Below are 20,900 nucleotides of genomic sequence, written 5' to 3' on the forward strand. Positions count from 1 at the left end.
CCTACAAGTGCACCCCAGAATCCCAGCAAACCTAAGAAAGCCAGTGTCATTCCGGACAAGGCTCCGGCATACAAAGCCCCATGGCCATGAAGCTAACGGGCTGGTTTTGGGGCAGGCACTATCACTCAGCCCAACCTACTCCGCAGGGTTGTTGAGAGGATAAGAGGCTCTCCAGGGTCTCGGTCAGAGAAAATTCTCGCTGATCTCCTTTTAACTGGAGGTGCCCTACTGCATCCAAAGCCACCTTTTCCCACTGAGAGGCCCTACCCTGATCAGTGAGTCATGCAGAGACGCAGCAGGTGGGCTCCTCAACAGGGGAGCGATCCTTAATTCTACATGCTTTAAAAACAACCTTTATAGCAGTATGTCTAAAAGTAAGATTCTATTTCCAATCAATGCAATCAGGTGTGTCTTAGCCAGCAGAAGTTGGGCTGAGTTAACAAAGTCTTAAATGCACTTAAGCGGATGCAGATTTTTAAGTTGCCCACTCCGAATCGGTAAGACCACCTTAATTTGGGGTCATCGAAACCATGGCCACCCATTGCATCATCCTTCCCGTAATGCAGCCCAGCTTACCTTCCCCAAGATCTTCTGCCAATATTGCCGCCAGAGGATGAGGAAGATGACAACCAATAGGAGAAGGATGATGGCCACCAGGCACCCAATCAGGATGGAGGTGTTGCTGTTGTCGTCCTTTGCAATGGGCTGCCCTGATTTTGGTTCCCCTTGACTTTCCAGATCTTAAAAAGAAACAGAGAAAAATAATGATAAAGTCCATTTATGGTCTCCAAGCATCGCCATTTTGAAACAGGTGGAATTTTGGGCTCAGGGTGGGCAAAATTATTCCTTAGGTAGCTTTGCTCTCCGGTTTGAGGGCTACTCACCTTGGAGCGTGAGGTTTGAACCAATGTTGGCTTTTTCGCTCTGCGCAGAACCCAGAGCCGGTGAGATGGGAGTGTCGTGGCCCAAGGGGTGAGGCAGAGCAATCACAGGAGGGCGACGGCTTGAGGCCGAGAAGGAAGGGTCATCCACAACTTCTGGAAGGAAAAGGAAATGCAAAGGATAACCAAGTGGTGAAAGGAGTGGATACGACAAATAACTGTAACAACAATTGTGGCATAGCAATTAGAGTGCTGGGCCAGGACCTGGGAGATGAGGGTTCAAACTCTCGCTCAGCCTCTTCTGCTCTCCACCTGAATGGCTCTGCACTCAGCCAACCAACCCCAACTCACCAGAGAGAAAGCCAACTTCGCTGAAAAGCATCCATTCGCCGGCAAAGTGGAAGTGGCACTGGACGAACTTGCCGAGCCGCCCTCCCAGGTCCACCGTGAGGGACCGGGCGCTGGGATCCCTCACGTCCACGGCGAGTTGTTGCGAGACAGGCGTGGGCTCCCAGGCCGTGGCCAGGCTGCGCTTGAAGAGGCAGTCCACCTGCCGGAAGACGCTCACCCCGTGCGTGTGCATGTTGTTGCAGTGGACCTGGGGTTGGGCAGGGAGGTTGGATTGGGGCAGTGGGAGGAAAAGAAGAGGGTTAGAGGCGCGGTGACAAAAGGAGAGGCCATTTCGAAGCAAGCTTATTCCCCTGCCATCCCCATCATCGTCTATAGGTCGATCGCAACCGAACACTCATTTTACTCACGCGATCACAAGCTTACACGGACCATGAATAAATAAATAGAAAGGGAGACCCTTAACTTTTCAGGCTTTGGGGGCTCTCGAGAGATTTTGTGGGGTGTCCCACAGGGTTTTCCCTGCACAAAAAGCCACTTCTAAGCCTTTCGCCTTGCTTACAGGGCTCTGGGTCATGCGAGGCCTCTGGGAGGCTCCCATGAGATCTCACAGGGCCATGAGTCTCAGAGGCTTTTCACAACCCTCCCCAAACCATGTGAGGAAGTGGGCCAGCTCTATAGGGCTGAGGCCTCTACAGCCACCCACCCACCCACCCACACACACACACACACACCCATGTCTGTTAGGATGGAGCTCAGCCCCTGCAATCTTGAGGGGACAGAGGAGGCCTGGCGGGAAGCTGCCCGGGCCATGAAGTGTAGGAAGACGCTGTGCAGACCAGCGCGTGAATGTCGCATCAGAAGGAGGCCTGGTCAGCCTCTCCCGATGTGAAAGTCATCACGCAAGCAGCGTGCAATGCCCATGATGACACGTGTGATGTCACACACACACACACAATGCACATCGCAGGACTTCAGCCCCCCCCAACACATGTTAGGCGCAACTCAGCACCTGTGCCTGTAAGGAAGGAACAGGGCTTAAAAAGCTGTTCATGTTACAGGTTTTCCTTATTTGTCACAGGAGGAAGGTGGGTTCCGATTACACAGTTCCCAAGCGTTAAAGGCCAGCGCGTCTATCTGAAAACTACAGAAGGAGGCTGGTGGGATGACGATGGGTGGTTAGCGGGAGAAGAGGGAGCAGACTAGAAGGGGGAGATGTCAGCAGCAGGAGAGGCGACTGGGTTTAGTGAACAGGAAGAGGCTGCGGCAGAGAGCAGTTCAGACTCTGACTCTGAGGCTGAGGCTGAAGCAGAGGCTGGAGGGGAGAGTAGCCAAGAGTCAGTGGAGACGGGCTGCTGAAGAATATAGGGTGTCTCCCCCTACTGCTGCAACCAGCTCCCCTCTCCTTCAGTCCTGGCAACTGCTTCATTGGGGCAAGACCTCCTGGAAAGAGTTGCTGAGACCACTAGGCCTGAGCTGAGTTTTGCTTCCTCGAATCAAGGATTAACTGCACCGGTCTCAGGTGACTTGTTGTTTTTGTTGCTGACCCGCACCTGACTCCAACCGTGACACTCGCTTACCTTCATGTAAGTGAAGGATCTGAGCTGGTCAAACTCAAACTCCATCTCGACGAACCCCTTGGGGAAAGAGCTGTTCCTCCAGCCTACGTAGTCGTACCCCGGCCAGACGCGCAGCTCTTTGTTGTGGGTGAAATCGTCCAGGCCAATCACCCCATCGGTCAGCTGGCCAAGGCCCCCAAAATGCAAGCTGTGGTTAGAATGGAATAGAATAGAGTTGCAAGGGAGTCACTAAGGAAAAAAAGAAAACACTGGGCACTTGGGCCGAATCAAGGCGCCCCTTAAACGTCGCACTAGCGTGAAGGAGAGTGCATTTCTATGTGTTCGTTCTACAATATTGACATAGAATTGAAAGACCTGCAACCGTATGGCCAATGCCATGACCAGCAACACAGGGATCTAGCAGGCGGAGAAATAAGATACAGACAAGGTTCAGCCTGTTTCCTGGCTGCAGGGAAGGAGCTGTCAGGGCTTAATTATCTAGAGCCCACCTGGCTGGCTGGCTGGCACAGCAGCCCTTCCACCATCCTCTGATCAGAGAACGAGTCCCCTGAGCGTCTCCAGCTTCCCAGCCTTGCAGAAGTCAAAGACTGCAAAATAAGCAAGGGCTCTTTAACCGCCCAATCGGTTCCTCCAGAGCTAAATGCACTCCAGGTCTTGGCAGCCTACAGGAGGCTTTGGTTGGCTCCAGCTCCCTGCTGAGACAACATCTTCTGTGGCAGGCTCACAGGAAGGCAAGTCACAAAGGAGAAAGCGGATGAGAACGGTACCCTGGACAGCTCCAAGGGGGACCCTGCTAGCCAATGTATAATCCAAGAGGAAGATGCTTCAGCCAGTATGGTTTACCTGGAGTTGCCCAAGGTCCTTATCTATGCTCTCGCTCTCCTCTGATGTGTTTTTGACTTGCTACCTGCTTTTCCATTGAGACTCAAGCTCCTCCAGAACCAGACAGGTGAGGCTGGCTGTGCAGGAGAGAAAAGGCCCCATGCCATGGGAAAGACTCACACAGTTGTGCCTTCATCCTGGCTACGGGTCTTTCGATGCTACAGCTACACAACAGGATCAAGAAGACAGAAAACTTGGCTGCCGCAGCAGAGCTATAGTGTTTAGAAGGTTCCTCAATATTTTCAGAATGTGGCTGGTGTGGTATAAGGTGTAATAAGGCAGGTGGCCAATATGTAGCTAATAATTTTTAGACACCGTTATTTAGTTTTCTTCTCTCGCTCAGCCCCAGTCTTCTCTTTCCTTTTTCTCATGCAGTTATCTATCACTATGGGTCACCCAGGGATGCGGGTGGTGCTGTGGGTTAAACCACAGAGCCTAGGACTTGCCGATCAGAAGGTTGGCGGTTCAAATCCCCGTGACGGGGTGAGCTCCCGTTGCTCGGTCCTTCTCCTGCCAACCGAGCAGTTCGAAAGCACGTCAAAGTGCAAGTAGATAAATAGGTACCGCTCCGGCGGGAAGGTAAACAGCGTTTCCGTGCGTAGCTCTGGTTCGCCAGAAGCAGCTTAGTCATGCTGGCCACATGACCCAGAAGCTGTACGCCGGCTCCCTCGGCCAATAAAGCGAGATGAGTGCCGCAACCCCAGAGTCGGCCACGACTGGACCTAATGGTCAGGGGTCCCTTTACCTTTACTTTTTATGGGTTACCCACCTAATGCTGGGCCCTCCTTCTGTTAATGTTCTTGTTGCTCATATCTGCATTTTTTCCCAGCACAAATACTGTCATAGTCCTATCTCACCTCCGTTTTATAAAAAAGGCAACCTAGGCTGAGATTGTGATTTGCCCCAGATGACACCCTGAGCTTCCGGCTATTTGAACTTCACAACTATTACACAATGAGAAACTCTCTTTGGGTGGAGTCACACAATCGGCTTGCAGCCCCATTCACAAGCTGACCAAACAGAAGTTCCCTTCCTGTTTTCTCCTGAACAAAACCTCTGAACACATTTTGAACTGCAACTCCATAATCCCTGGCCATTGGCCACGCTAGTAAGGGCTGATGGGAGTTGTAGTCATAAACATCTGAAGACCACCAGGTTGAGGGAAGGCTGGTCGGTCTAACATAACCCAGTGAACTGACAGGTGATGAAATCTTCAGATGCATCACGTGATGTCTGCAGCTGTCATGTGACTAACCTGGTCATCTGAACCCACCCTTTGAAGCTGAAGTTTCAGGCTGGGATTGCCGTGCTTTTAGGGCCACCCAAGCACAGAATTCAACAACAGGGGGGCAGGGATGTTCACTCACTCACTTGCTGACGCTGTGCCCATCATACGTGGAGTCATTCAGGTAGACTGGTTCTGGAACTAGAGGCATGACCTGGCCGAGAGGAGCCGTGTACGACTGAAGTCCATCTGGTGGAAGGAAACAAACACATTCAGAAGAAGACCTCAAGCTCCTGATCCTCAGGAGGATCAAACTTCATGTGCAGCAAAGGCTTTTGGGTATGTGGAGCAAACCCCAAGGGCATGTGTACAGAGAGAGGGTGAGGAAAACAGGAACATACGAAGGAGCCTTCTGTTCAGTCAGACGGTTGGTCTATCTAACCTAATACCATCAAACCTGATGCCGTCCAGGTATTTTCCTTGAACTACAACTCCCATCAAGCCTGGTCAAAGGGTTGGGGTGATGGGAGTTGTAGTCCAAAAACATCTAGGGGACTCAAGGTTGGGGAAGGTTGCTGTAACCACCACATCGCACCGGCTCTGCATATGCATGTGAGTGCAGGAAAAGAGCTGGACCGTGTTGTTGCATCAAGGACAAAAAATAATAATCAGGTGGCTCACCTTTCCAGACGCAGCCATAGAGCTCCACGCGCAGGCAGACACTCATGACTCGGTCCGCACGTGGGTAGAAGCGGACGTAACGGGCAATAACCGGGGGGCCCAGGTCCTTCAGCACCACTTCTTCTGTATTTTCATTACCCGAAATCACCTAAGGGGCAGGAAGTTAGTTTTCTGTCATTGCTCGGGAACCTGCACAGGCAATGGCAATTCTGAGCTCTGGCATTTGAGTAAAGACATTGGTGGAGTTTTTAAAGCCAGAGATGGACAACCTGTGCCCTTCCGGGTGCTGCTGAACTCAGACTTCCATCAGCCCAATCCATCAGGGATGACAAAAGCTATACAGTGGTACCTCGGGTTACATACGCTTCAGGTTACATACGCTTCAGGTTACAGACTCCGCTAACCCAGAAATATTACCTCAGGTTAAGAACTTTGCTTCAGGGAGAGAACAGAAATCGTGCTCCAGTGGTGCGGCGGCAGCAGGAGGCCCCATTAGCTAAAGTGGTGCTTCAGGTTAAGAACAGTTTCAGGTTAAGAACAGACCTCCTGAACGAATTAAGTACTTAACCCGAGGTACCACTGTAGTCCAGGAACAACTGGAGGGAGTCACACTAGCCATCTCTGGTTTAGGCAGTGCACAGTGCATTGTCAGGACTATAACTGGGAAGTAGTGCATAAGCAAAAAGATCGGCCTACCATACTAGGAAAGGTCCTCTCTATTTACAGTGGTACCTCGGGTTAAGTACTTAATTCGTTCTGGAGGTCCGTACTTAACATGAAACTGTTCTTAACCTGAAGTACCACTTTAGCTAATGGGGCCTCCCGCTGCTGCCGTGCCGCCGGAGCACAATTTCTGTTCTCATCCTGAAGCAAAGTTCTTAACCTGAAGCACTATTTCTGGGTTAGCGGAGTCTGTAACCTGAAGCGTATATAACCTGAAGCGTATGTAACCCGAGGTACCACTGTATTAGACATAGAGCCAGTTCTCAAAGAGATGTAAACCTGTTTCTGGGCTCTCCCACTTCAGAGAGCGAAAAACTCCATCCAAACAGAAAACTACAGGTCATCAAGAAGGGTTCTAACTCAGCCCTCTCCCTGACATGCTGTCTTCACATGTGCAGGATTCCCTTTTTGTGGAGAGGCTGGCTGCAAAACCGGTTTCTAGTCCAGCCCCCCTCCGGAATGCAGGTGGAGGGGGGGTTCCCATGATGAAATAAGCCTTTCCCAGTAGCGGGCAGCGTAGGTGAGACATTGCAGCTCAACTGACCTCCAGTCAGTTGCATCGCTTCTCCCTACCAGGAGGCAGAGAGGTAGGGGCAAGGCAGAGGTGAGGTTGGTGCAGTGCGAACGCATCAGCAGGAGGGCCAGATTGGCTCTGCAGGTGTGTTTGCACAGGGATGACCGTGCACCACTGTCTCACCTCGCCCTCTCGAATTCCAGCGATGCAACTGATGGGGGGGGTGAAGTAAGCAGCAACACCACACCTGATGTTAGCAATTTCACTCCTCCTAGGAAAGGAAGAGAGTCTTATCTCTTCTGCTGCAGGTACTATTACACTGTACTTTTGCTTTTATTTATTTCTTTTTGTTCTCTCGGAGCTGGAGAGAACGGACGCCATCATGGTTTTGTCTGTACATAAAGGTAAAGGGACCCTGACCATTAGGTCCAGTCGTGGCCAACTCTGGGGTTGAGGCGCTCATCTCGCTTTATTGGCCGAGGGAGCCGGCGTACAGCTTCCAGGTCATGTGGCCAGCATGACTAAGCCGCTTCTGGCGAACCAGAGCAGCAGACAGAAACGCTGTTTACCTTCCCTCCGGAGCGGCACCTATTTATCTACTTGCACTTTGACGTGCTTTCGAACTGCTAGGTTGGCAGGAGCTGGGACCGAGCAACGGTAGCTCACCCCGTCGCGGGGATTCTAACCGCCGACCTTCTGATCGGCAAGTCCTAGGCTCTGTGGTTTATCCCACAGCGCCACCCGTGTCCCTTGTCTCTACATAGTGTGGCACTAAATAGTATATTTAAATAGTAACCCACAGTGCCACCCGCATCCCTAATGAATAATAAAGCCTCTGCCATAATAAAGCCTCTGCAATTCACCAAATTTACGCCATCATACAAATTTACCCCATGTATGCGATTTCACATTTTGTAGCCGTCCACTAATATTTCTTTAAGCGATGACATTGCAACTTAGCCTAACATTTGATCACACGAGCAGTGAACGCCACGCCTTCCGCTAGCCCCACCTCTCCGCCTCCCATTGGCTGCCTTCACCTGCCCTCACTTCAGCTCCGCCCCTCGCTTACCTCGTTGCCCCACCGGTCCCGCCAAGGCATCCAGCGGTGCCCGTCCCGGCTATAGTGTAGCCGGTAGGAGCGGGCAAACTCTTTGCCGTGACCGCTCGCATGGCGACCCTGCGTGCCCACCAAGGTTAAGAAGTGCAGCCGCCGCAGGTCTATCTCCAAGTACTCCGCATCGTTAGGGTAGACGGGTCCTGCAGGGCACCAGGCTCCATCTCCCTCGCTCAGCGCCAACCTGGAGAGCAGGAAAAGGGAGAAGACAGAAAGGGGGATATGTTAACGAATCTGTATTTGGGCAGGGGCAGATTTCACAAATCACATTTAAGTCTCCCTAGCACCTCTTGCAAGGGACGCAGGTGGCGCTGTGGGTTAAACCACAGAGCCTAGGACTTGCCGATCAGAAGGTTGGCGGTTCGAATCCCCATGACGGGGTGAGCTCCCGTTGCTCGGTCCCAGCTCCTGCCAACCTAGCAGTTCAAAAGCATGTCAAAGTGCAAGTAGATACATAGGGAAGGTAAACGGCGTTTCCGTGCGCTGCTCTGGTTTCGCCAGAAGCAGCTTAGTCATTCTGGCCACATGACCCGGAAGCTGTATGCCGGCTCCCTCGGCCAATAAAGCGAGATGAGAGCCGCAACCCCAGAGTCAGCCATGACTGGACCTAATAATCAGGGGTCCCTTTATCTCTACCTAGCACCTCTTGCATGCTATTTTCCTCGCACACCAGGTTGAGCAGACCCCCCCCCAACCCTCCTTGGATGGATGTTCACAACGTTGAGCTGAAGGAATAAGAGGGCAACAGGAAGACTACGCCAAAGAGAGTTGGGGTAAGAACACGGCCGTATTTCACACTGCTCTTTATAGGGAAGGGGTCCAAGAACGACAGTCGTACTGGACGGTGCCGCACTTGTTCACGTGGAAGACATGTGGGAGGCCTAAACGGCCTCAGTCCAGTACACCTGAAGGAGCATCTCCACCCCCATCGTTCTGCCCGGACACTGAGGTCCAGCGCCGAGGGCCTTCTGGCGCCGAGGGCCCTCACTGCAAGAAGCAAAGCTACAGGAACCAGGTAGAGGGCCTTCTTGGTAGTGGCACCCACCCTGTGGAACGCCCTCCCATCAGATGTCAAAGAGAAAAACAACTACCAAACTTTTAGAAGACATCTGAAGGCAACCCTGTTCAGGGAAGTTTTTAATGTGTGATATTTTAATGTATTTTTAATCTTTGTTGCAGGCTGCCCAGAGTGGCTGGGGAAACTCAGCCAGATGGGCGGGGTGCAAATAACAAATTATTATTATTATTATTATTATTATTATTATTATTATTATTAAGCTTGGGGCGGGCATCCTATCTTATTGAACAGCGTGAACAGTCCTTTTCAGGTCAAAAGACCTTCGTCAGGTCTACGAGGGCAGTGTACTGTGTACAACTGAAATGTATTGTACAACTGCAAGGGGGAAAAGCAAGTTACAACTTTGCATTTCAAAGGCCATCATCACCTGCTGTGTTTGGCGGCCGTCGAGTCAGACCATGAGCTGGAGGCTGAGAGGGCCTCATCCGGGATGGTGCGATCCTGCATTCCCAATGCATAGCGACACTTAGCTGCAAAGGGGGAAGGAAGCGAGAGAATGAAGAGCAAGGATAACCCCTTTGCATTATACACACCCCTCTGTGAAAATTATGAGCTATTAATACTGACCTGATCCGCATAACATCAGTTATAGTATGTCACATTGAAGCCAAGGGGTTGCAAGTTAACCTAGGGTGGGATGCTTTTAATGAGACTTGAGAACATAAGAACTCTGCCAGATTAGGACAAAGGGACCCATATATATATCAGAATCCGTTTTCCCCCCCACAGTGAGCAACCAGATGACTATGAAGTGAATGATCAGCACCAATGCAGAGCTCCAAGCTGGTGCCCATCACTGCTACTGTATTTTTCGCTCTATAAGACGCACCCCATCATAAGAGGGGGAGAACAAGAAAAAAAATATTCTCTCCCTCTCTGCGCAGCGCTCCTTCAGCGAAGCGGCAGGAGAAACGGAGCCCCTTCCATTTCTCCTCCCGCTTGGCTGAAGGGGCATTGCGCAGAGAGGGAAAGCTGCACAGTGCCTCTCCAGCGAAGCGAAGCCAGGAGAGCAAGAGGGATCAGTGCGCACCGACTCCTCTCGCTCTCCAGGCTTCAGCGAAAGCAACACGAAGCCTCCGGAGCGCAGCGGGATCGCTCCCGCTGCGCTCCGGAGGCTTCGGTTGCTTTCGCTGAAGCCATGGAGCCTGTATACGCTCCATAAGACGCACACACATTTCCCCTTACTTTGGGGGGGGGGAATGTGTCTTATAGGGTGAAAAATACGGTAGCTGTGGGAGAGAATTCCATAGCTTAACCCTGTTCTATGTGAAGAAACACTTCCTTTTGTCCGTCCCAGAACTTCCAATATTCAGCTTCATTGTATAGCCCCAAGCGCTAGTATTATGAGACAAGAGAAAGGAAAACCTCTTCCTATCCACTTTCTCTACACCATGCACAATCATATTCCCTTCTTAACATGTCCCTTCTTATAACCAGGCCTGACACTACCAAAAGGTAGGCTTGGGTAGATACTGATGCCCAAAGGCACTGAAGAACACAGGCCTTGGGACTCCATTTTGAAAATGGGGGAGGGGGCGGAAAAAGATGGCCGCCACCATAAAAACATGGCAGCCACATTCTAGCACCGTCCTGTGTTGAATTAAGCTGTTCTCTATATTCTCAGTTTATCCTGTGTATCATGGGAATATGCCCCGCCGGAAAAAAAGTGAGACTTACATCTGAGTAAACTGTCACAGGGTTGAGCCCTGTATATCGAAACTCATTTTGTCTGTCTGTTTGCTATCAGGCCTTTTTCAAGGTGCTTGTGTTAATCCACAAAGCCCTAAACAACTTGGGCTCAAAGTACCTTAGGGACTGCCTGTTTCCATATGCTCCATCTCAGTGACTGAGATCCTCTGAGGTGTCAAGCCTCCTGAGGTTCAGTTGGCCTTCACTAGGGTTCAAGCCTTTAGTGGGGCAGACCCTGCACTGTGCAATTCCTTTTTGAAAAATCCAAGAATCAGACGAACATAAGGCTACTGTCCTACCTGGGACACGGGTGGCGCTGTGGTCTAAACCACTGAGCCTCTTGAGCATGGATAGGCAAACTAAGGACCGGGGACCGGATCCGGCCCAATCGCCTTCTAAATCCGGACTACGGATAGTCTGGGAATCAGCGTGTTTTACATGAGTAGAATGTGCCCTTTTATTTTAAAGGCATCTCTGGGTTATTTGTGGGGCCTGCCTGGTGTTTTTACAAGTGTAGAATGTGCTTTTATTTAAAATGCATATCTGGGTTATTTGTGGGGCATAGGAATTCATTCATTTTTTTCCTTCGAAATATAGTCCAGCCCCCCACAAGGTCTGAGGGACAGTGGACTGGTCCCCTGCTGAAAAAGTTTGCAGGCCCCTGCTCTTGGGCTTGCCGATCGAAAGGTCAGCGGTTTGAATCCCCGTAATGGAGTGAGCTCCCGTTGCTCTGTCCCAGCTCCTGCCAACCTAGCAATTTGAAAGCACGCCAGTGCAAGTAGATGAATAGGTACTGCTGCGGCAGTAAGGTAAACGGTGTTTCCGTGCGCTCTGGTTTCTGTCTCGGTGTCCCGTTGCGCCAGAAGCAGTTTAGTCAGGCTGGCCACATGACCCGGAAAGCTGTCTGCGGACAAACGCCAGCTCCCTCAGCCCAAAAGCGAGATGAGTGCCACAACCCCATAGTCCCCTGTGACTGGATTTAACCGTCCAGGGGTCCTTTACCTTTTTCTACTGTCCTGCCTACAAAAAGCAGAACACTTAGTACTGGATGTCAATGACTTCCACCAGAGGGTGCTCTAATTTCACACACGAGGTGGACGCTTTTAAAAAAAACCCCAAGGATGTCCTTTTCTAGAGACACACTAAGTTTTAACATTCTGTTAATGTTCTGCAAGCTTTCAGCTCAATGTTCCGTTGTCTGGAACACTTTGTGATACTCTGGAATATAGCCAAAAGGGCAAATTCCATGCTGGGGTGATTAGGGAAGACAGAGAGGATAAAACTGCCAGTATCATAATGCTACCCTTCATATATTATGTATGATGTAGTCCCATTTTGGAATCCTATATGCTGTGCTGACGCTCTACTTCAAAAGGGAAATCACAGCGTTGGTGAAAGGGGCAGAAAAGGGTAAGCTAACCAAAATAATATGGCTGGACTGAAGCACAGGGTGGCCAGCTCCCATAAGACTGCGATCTACTTACAGAATCAAAAACTGGCAGTGATCTACCCCCCCCCCCTTTTTCAAAGCTGTTGAGGTTTTTTTAGGAAGGAGGAAAGCCCGCTTTTGGAGGGTGCAGGGCTTTTTTTTAAGGGGAGCCAAAGTTGTTTAGCTTCTTTGTGGGGAGCCAGTGATCTACCAGTGATCCATCACAGACATCCAGTGATCTACCAGTAGATCACGATCTACCTGTTGGACGTGCCTGAGCTAAAGCACTTGGGGATTTTTAGTATACCAAAAAAAAAAAATATTTAAAAATATGATATGTTAGAAGTTGATAATATTATGAATGGTGTGGAGAAAACGCCTAGAGGTTCTTTTTTAATTTCTTAAATCTCCTCTGGTGATGCTAGAATTTTAGGGCACAGAATGAAACAAGAAATTCAGAACAGACAACAGCAGGAAGGAGGACTTCCTTGCACAATGCAGAATCCACTGCTGCAAGATGTGACGGTGAAGCTTATTTCATGGGCAGAGAGGATGGGGAATCTTTGGCCCTTTAGATGTCATTGGACTACAACTGCTGTCCATTTGCCAGGCTGGCTGGGGCCGATAGGAACTGGAGTCCAACAACATCTGGAGGGCCACAGGTTCCCCAGTCCTGATCTGCAGGAAACAGACAGATGACAGACAGACAGATAGATGATAGATAGATAGTATCCTTACGAGTAGAACCTGCAACAAAATGTTGCAGTGTGGAGTGTTCCTATTCATTGTTCCATTCAGTCAGCAATGCCCTTCTCTGAGATACTCCATTTCGTCTCCCCACACACACACATTCCATGGCCACTGAGGGTGCTCATTCCCCACTAGGCTGCTTCCAGAGCTTTCGCCTCCCTCTTGTGTGCAAAGATGGCGCCATTTTGGTTTCACGAGCAACCAGCGGCTCTCACATTTGTGCATCGGAAACAAGATAGAAGCATCGGACAAAACTATGTTGGGGATTAACCAAGATAGAAGAAAGGCCTGTCGGATGGCAGTTTGGCAACGCCCCTCTAAAAACCTTGCCCTGAGTTCCTTTTTCCTTGCTTGGCTCTCCATCTTATACTTGGCCTTGCCCTCTCGCCCGACCTTCATATCTCCATCACATCTGCCCAATAAAATGCCGTAAGCTCAGTGCTCCTTCTGCACCACATTTCAGCACCTCACCAAGGAACCCTCCAGTTTCCCGCTCCTCAACCAACAGGTCACAGCCTATCTCACCTGAATCCAACTCACCTGGATCGAAGTGCTCTTCCAACTCCGATGCACCAAGGGACGCCGAGAGCAGCAAGCAAAGCGCTGCGAGTCGCACCATGCTCTCTGGGCTCTGCGATGATTACACCGACAGTTGAGTCTTCATGCCTTGTTTGCAAAAAAAGTAGATAACAGCAGTTAACCACATGCGGGTCTCGCACAGATAGCACAGTACAACAGCAAGGTGACTCAACATGAATGGGCAACCCTCCGCTTCCGAGGGTCAGGCACTTTCTCTGTGCTAGTGAATAGCACACATTCCATGCTCAGGAGTCACTAGCATCCTGCCATTGTCCTGGCTTCCCTATTCAGGCCAGAAGTGGACTGGCGCTGACACACTGACAGCAGCAAAACACGTGATTATCGCAGGCAAGAAAGGCCAGATGCCAAATTTGTGGTTGAGCGAACTTGGTGCATTTGGGAGACCCCAAGGCTGATTTACAGGAACGAGTGTTTGACCAGACTAAAAAACAAAATGTAACTCAGTTAGTGACTAGGTCAGCTATTGAGGAGATATGTTCCAGTGGGGTCAAACAATGCCACTATTTATTACAACTGGCATTGTTCATTGCGAATGAGCAGTACACTACCCAATCGCTCCTGTTTCACTCTGCAAGAGAAACAAACCGAGAAGCCACAATTAAGCTTGGCTTTGTGTGATGGCCGAATCCAGACTCATCAGGTGGCACCCAGCTGAGTTTCCCTTAGAGGAGACCCACTGAAATCAATGAACCTAACTTGGCTGTAACCATTAATTTCAATGAGCCTGCTATAAGTAAAGGTAAAGGATCTCTGGACGGTTAAGTCCAGTCAAAAGCAACTACAGTGGTACCTCAGGTTACAGACGCTTCAGGTTGCAGACGCTTCAGGTTACAGACTCCACTAACCCAGAAATAGTATCTCGGGTTAAGAACTTTGCTTCAGGATGAGAACAGAAATCGTGCAGCAGCAGCGCGGCGGCAGCGGGAGCCTCCATTAGCTAAAGTGGTACCTCAGGTTAAGAACAGACCTCCAGAACAAATTAAGTTCTTAACCAAGGTACCAGTGTATGGGGTTGCAGCACTCATCGTGCTTTCAGGCCAAGGGAGCCGGTGTTTGTCCACAGACAGCTTTCTGGGTCAAGTGGCCAGCAAGACTAAACTACTGGCGCAACGAGATACTGTGACGGAAACCAGAGTGCATGGAAACGCTGTTTACCTTCCTGCCACAGGGGTGCCTATTTATCTACTTGCACTGGTGTGCTTTCAAACTGCTAGGTTGGCAGAAGCTGGAACAGAGCAACAGGAGTTCACCCCATCGTGGGATTCAAACCGCTGACCTTCTGATCGGAAAGCCCAAGAGACTCAGTGGTTTAGACCACAGCACCACCTGTGTCCCAGGTAGGACAGTAGACCACAGTGCCACCCTCATAAAACTTAGCTGAATGTACCTAACAAGCCATGATTCGTAAGCCAATGACGAACCATGGTTTAAGGCAGCGTTGGCTTGTGCCCATTGGGACAGGTAAGGTGGCTAGAGGACAGGCAGGAGCCAACTAATTCTAGGTGTGTCCCATCCTCGACCCTGTTGAGTTGGACAAATACAACACTGAGACTATAGAGGAGGAATCTAGCAGCTAGTACCACCCCCTGGAGGAGTTATAAGTAAAAAGGCAAGCAACTGGGGGACTGGCTGAGGTCAGAGTGATATTGGTTATTATCTTGCAGCTTCCAGGGCAGACCAAGGAGACACGTTTTGAAAAAAGGTATAATTACAGAAATGAAACGTGCAAAATAGCAGCTATAAAACGGCAAAGGGCGAAAGCAGGTATTACAAGCAAATGAATAATTTTAAGTCCCAATTGTTGCTTTGATTATGAAAAGCAATTCTGATGAGAAGGCAGCACTTAGCTCTGTCTCCACCTTCCATTTTTCCCACTCTGTATTTGCAAGGCAAATATATACCTGGAACCCAAGATGAGAGGAAGTGTTTCATGAGGCAACTGGGTTTTCTCTTTTTCTTTAATTGCATTTATATACTGCCTTTCTCCCATTGGCCAAGTCAGCCTTGGGCTCCCAGGTGGATATTCACCCAGGTACTGGCTAGGCCCAGGCCTACTTAGCTTCAGCAAGGCTTCCACACAATGTGTCTTTTTCAGACCACGCACAGGAAGAAGGAAACAGCCCTCAGGCCTCTCCCCAGCCAACACTCCCTTCTCCAGACCACAAACCCCACAGCCTCCCCACTCTCCATCCTCATCTCTAAACGGCTCTAAACGGGTCCCCCCCAGCAACAAAGCTATTTTCCCATAAACGAAGTTGTCATTGGGATTCAGAAACACACATTTTTGCTAGTAATATCTAGTTTTGTGCTAATAGAGCAGAGCAAGAGGAACCTGCAGAAAACTGGGGAAGAAAGAGCCCCTCTTCCCCCGCATGTGCTGTCAGATGCAATTAAGCAATGAAATTAAAACACTGAACCAGCATCTACCCGACGGCAGCCTCAGATTATTTGATAATAGTTGACCGTGGTCATTAAAGGACAGTCAATTGACAACATTTGATTCATCAACTGGTGGGCACCCCAACCCTATTGATTTACGTCATGAGCAGTTTAAAGGCTCTTGAGTAATACAACTGGACCTTTGCCAGAGGCCCTGATCAAGCCGTTTCAACGTCAAAGTGATGACAAGCAAAACAAAATGAGGCAAAGCGGGGAACTCCAGTTCAGGGTACCAGCCAGTCAGCTATGCCCCATTCCAGGATACTTCATTCCATTCCCTTTCCATCAGGTTATCTGTCTTTTCCTTCTTCTCAGTGACTTTCTGTGGACACTTAGCATGCTCAGTCTTCAACGGTCTTTATTCTGAGGGTCCCATCCTGAGGCAGCTTCTTTCTCCCTAAATATTTCTTCTCGGGGTCTGTTTCTACACCTCCCCACCCCATCACTGCACTCTATAATCTATCTATCATCTATCTATCTATCTATCTATCTATCTATCTATCTGAATCAAAATTCAAATATATCTGAGTAGGCATTTCTGGGCTCTGTGCACTTCAGCCCCCAGAGGGCAGTTCGAAACACTTGCTTCAGAACCAATATTTCTACACAATTTGTATGACATTTTCATCTGACTAGCCTAGTCACATATTTGGCTGCAGGCCAGGTGATTCCCACAAAATGGGAACCTTCTTTCTCAAGAAAAGAATCACCTCTGGAGGGAGAAGGATCCAGATTGCGAAAGGTTTGAGGCAAAGAATTCACACACACACAGATTTTACCACCCCTGGTCATTTTTTTTTAAAGTAATCAGCCCCTCAATTTTAAGTCCTCAGCGCTGTGGCATCCATACAGGCCTGAGGCTGTCATTGTTTCGAATCACAGACTTAGGAGATTCCGGTTGTGCAATTATGGCTGACTGGGAGGTCTCACGCAACAAACCCACCCACCCAAAATTCAGACTTTTCGCAATAAGGGGAAGGGGAAAGGCAGCGAGGCACACGGCCCGTTGACACTTGCTTTGATGCAACATCATCTAACCTCCCCCCACACAAAAAAGAATAAATTGGAATGAACAGTCGTCTAATCTCTGCAAATGAATCAGGAAGAATGCTCAATAAACAAACCATCCTGAACCACCATCAGTACCTCTGTTTCTGGAAACGCATTCTCCCCAAAATGTGTGGGCAACTGGCTCAAAGGCAGAGGCCAAAACATTTCCAGTTAATGAGTGACTCAAATTGCTTAATAATCGGAGTAAGCACACTCTACAAGACACGGGGCATTTCAAAGAACGTTCCTTCATAAGACGTTCTCATATTGTGAGGGGGAAATGTTCCAAATAAACACTCCACTAACTCGGCGCAGCTTCCCTAAGAAACAGTCGCAGGAATCCAAATCTGTTTCCTAGGAACCCAGGCCACACTCCCCTCCTGCTGTTTCTTGACCAGTAGGTTGGGGGTGGTGGGTGAAGTGGGGGTGGGTGGGGGTGAAAGGGCTGTAGGCCAGCTGCTCCCACAATCCTTTGCTGGAATGTCCCAACAGCTGCCTTGATCTAAGGCTAGTAAACAGCAGCTGACAGGCCGTGGGGCAAAGGGGTGCCAACGTGAAAGGAAAAAGGGGGATGAATCAAGGCATTGATCGGGGACACCCCCCTTCGGATTCAACGAGGAGGAGGAATCCCATATCTGGTAGAATAATCGGGAGAAACTGCCACACTCCAGGGCCAGGAAATTTTCAGACCTTCAATGACGAATGCCCCCTCTAAAAGATGGACCTATTATAGTACACAGTAGGGCAGATATTTGCATACAGAAGGTCTCAGACCTGGGGGGAAAGATCCTGCCCCAAACCCTGGAGAGCAAATACCAGTCAATATAGTCAAATCTGGGTTAGTAAGGCAAATAGTTTGAACTGGTTGGACCAGATGAGCTTCAGGGATCCTTCCAGCTCTACAATTCTATGGGATGTCTCCCATGGGTATGGATCAGGAGGGGGTTGAGGGGCTATGGGAAATTTGGGGTGCCACCCCAGCCAAGAAGCCACCCACACGTTCTGTTTCCCTCAGGTTTAACTGACATCTGCCATTCTTGTTGTTTTGAATGCAGCCCCAGTATTTTATATGGAAATGTGGTTTATAAACATTAGTGTTCCCATATTTCAAAAAGTGAAAATCCGGACACAAAAGTTGTTGAGGTTTTTTTCTTTCTGGCCAAAGTTGTTAAGCTTCTCATTTTTATTTTTATTTTGCAAAATCTCTACTACTACTACTACTACTACTACTAATAATAATAATAATAATAAAGTTTTTGAGCAATTTTCAAGGAACTTCGGCAAAATCTAGACTTCTGACATGGGCTGCCATATGTCCGGATTTCCCCCAGACATTTCAGCAATTTCCGCCTGGACACTGCTTCCGACTGCCGTACTCCAACTATGTCCAGGAAATTCTGGGCATATGGCAACCCCAATAAGCATGCAAACAAATAACAAATGATCCCAGGTATGCAATGGTATCAAGCAGTCATGGAGATGCACTCATCCCATGTACAAAAAATGCTTTCCTTTAGTGTTGTTTGGGTCTGTTTAAAGCAGGGAGGTATTGCTGGACTTCAACTTCAATCGTCCTTTACTATGTTGGCTGGAGCTGATGGGAGCTGGAAGCAAACATCTGGGAGCCACAGGTTCTCCATTCCAGATTTCAGAGGAAGCAGGAGGCAGAACACTGTCCTTAATGTGATTCTTCTCTGGAGAAACTATAACGCTAAAAACTGTAAGTCAGCAACCCCAACAAAGACCTTTATAAATCCTGAGTCAGCTCTGAAGCTCACTGGTTGAAGTTTGGGCTAGAAACTATCACTGTGCCCAACCTAATCTACCTCACAGGGTTGTTGTGAGAATAAATTGCAAGGGTGGGGGAGAGAGAAATTGGAGTTATACATATCCTAAATGAAAGGTAGGAAAGAAATGTTAATAATACAGTCGTACCTTGGTTTTCGAATTTAATCCGTTCCTGCAGCCAATTGGAAGCTGCCCCAGATGTTCGGCTTCTGAAAACTGTTCGGAAAGCGGAACAATCACTTCCGGGTTTCGATCACTTGGGAGCCGAAACGTCTGAGTTCAAAGGCGTTCGGCTTCCGAGGTTCCACTGTAGTAATAATAATAATGTTTTTTTAAAAGTGTAAAAGCTGTGAATATGTCCAAGAGCAGGTTGGAGAAGAGGTAGAATGTTGTTGTTGTTGTTGTTGTTTTTGATGATGATGATTCTATTATATCATCATCATTATTACTGATAAGGAGCAGGAAATTGAACCGTGCAGAGAAACCACAAATATATACCCAAGAGCAGACCACTGAACTTTGCTATGAGTCTCCCACCAACCCACCACTGAAATGTACTTAAACCTGAAATGGTGGCCTTGGGCTGAACTCTAAACATTAAAAACATGTTATGGGGCTAAACTCTGGCTCATATTAAAGCCTCAGCGGGATTAAAGGGTATCCCCTGCAGGGACGTCCGTCAGATAACAAATTGGGGTGCTGCTGCTGTCCCTTGCCCACCCCACTCCACCCCCAGCTCCTGTCAGCAGCTGAGGGTGTCCTCATGTTGCCCAGCTGGTTTTTAACCCCCTGCAACCCAGAGATCTCCCAGGGCCTCCTGGAGAAAGAAAGGGGAAAAAACCGCAAAATGCGCTGAAGGGGTAAGGAAGGCAAGGAATCCCAGCTATGTAGGCAAGAATGCCCGGCAGCTGGGATCCCAGTGCCAGCCCAGCTTAACTGGCCTGCTGTGGAAAGCTGCAAAGCTCTGTGGATGCCCTACAGTCCTGACTCCCTGCCAGCAGAGAATTAACCATTATATTAAACAGGCTATAGAGCCGGACATCATCGTGGGTCCCTGCTCAAGGGAAACGATCGAAGGCTGCGACAGAGGCCGAGATCCTTTAACCTCTGGTTTTATTTATTAAATTTATGTCCCACTCTTCTGCCTTCCATGCTCCCCCACCCACCCCAAAAAGGCTGCCTGTCTCTTTCTTAGGGATGGGGGAGAGATTTGATTCAGCTTGCACGTCCCTAGGCGTTCGTAGACCAAACACAAAGGTACCTCTGGTTATGAACTTAATTCGTTCTGGAGGTCTGTTCTTAACCTGAAACCGTTCTTAACCTGAGGTGCTACTTTAGCTAATGGGGCCTCCCGGTGCCACCACACAATTTCCGTTCTCATCCTGAGGTAAAGTTCTTAACCCGAGGGACTACTGCCGGGTTAGTGGAGTCTGTAACCTGAAGAGTTTGTAACCTGAGGGGTTTGTAACCCGAGGTACCACTGTACTTTAAAATTGGCACTTCCCTGAATTACCCTGAATTATTATTATTATTTTATTTACACCCCACCCATCTGGCTGCATTGCCCCACCAAGTATAGTGTCCAGCTGCATTAACATGTAGAAAAATGCATACACTGTACTGTTTATTTCTACTGTACTATTTATTTGTTTGTTCACTCGTTTTCAGAAGGCCTTAAGAAAGAATTTCGCAAACCGGTGTGGAATTTTCACAAGGCCTTAAAAAAATATATTGCAAACCGATGTGGAAGTGCGGTAAGCTAAACACTGGAAAAACGAGAAGCTGAGAAGAACCAAAATTGACAGAACCCTCCTCCTCCTCCTCCTTCCTCCAGAGCACCAACTTTCCAAATCGTCTCAGAGTCACACGTGCTAAGGGTGAGAGTGAGCAAAACTGTCTCTGGACCCCAGCTTGGGCAGAATGTGACTTGCATTCCAAGGAAGTTTTAAATGCAGACCAGCTGAATGGTCCATTAGGCAAGCCCTTATTGTTCCACATCCACAGCCAGGCTATTAAAAAGTATGGTTGGGGGGGGCATCCTTTCATTTTGGACAATGGAGTGGTCGGCTGGGGGACAATCAGCTTCCCCTATCATTTTTTTCAGTCTGGACTGATTACAGTGGTAC

The 20,900-nt window shown here is 49.0% G+C and overlaps 1 protein-coding gene across 4 annotated transcripts in view; it reads right to left on the bottom strand.

The window, feature by feature from the left end:
- The window catches only part of DDR1 (discoidin domain receptor tyrosine kinase 1), a 106,966-nt gene that overhangs the window by 28,730 nt on the left and 57,336 nt on the right, over nucleotides 1–20,900 (bottom strand). For all 4 annotated transcript variants that reach the window (XM_053378645.1, XM_053378644.1, XM_053378643.1 and 1 more), the window contains exons 2-10: nucleotides 13,438–13,563; nucleotides 9,397–9,499; nucleotides 7,907–8,135; nucleotides 5,598–5,745; nucleotides 5,063–5,165; nucleotides 2,810–2,996; nucleotides 1,233–1,479; nucleotides 885–1,037; nucleotides 577–740 (exon numbers count right to left, since the gene is read on the bottom strand). In XM_053378645.1, coding sequence (XP_053234620.1) covers nucleotides 577–740; nucleotides 885–1,037; nucleotides 1,233–1,479; nucleotides 2,810–2,996; nucleotides 5,063–5,165; nucleotides 5,598–5,745; nucleotides 7,907–8,135; nucleotides 9,397–9,499; nucleotides 13,438–13,516 — 1,413 coding nt within the window. In that variant the 5' untranslated portion in view covers nucleotides 13,517–13,563. The remainder of the gene's footprint in view (nucleotides 1–576; nucleotides 741–884; nucleotides 1,038–1,232; nucleotides 1,480–2,809; nucleotides 2,997–5,062; nucleotides 5,166–5,597; nucleotides 5,746–7,906; nucleotides 8,136–9,396; nucleotides 9,500–13,437; nucleotides 13,564–20,900) is intronic.

The sequence above is a fragment of the Podarcis raffonei genome, chromosome 2, assembly GCF_027172205.1.
Source record: "Podarcis raffonei isolate rPodRaf1 chromosome 2, rPodRaf1.pri, whole genome shotgun sequence".
Taxonomy (NCBI): Eukaryota; Metazoa; Chordata; class Lepidosauria; order Squamata; family Lacertidae; genus Podarcis; species Podarcis raffonei.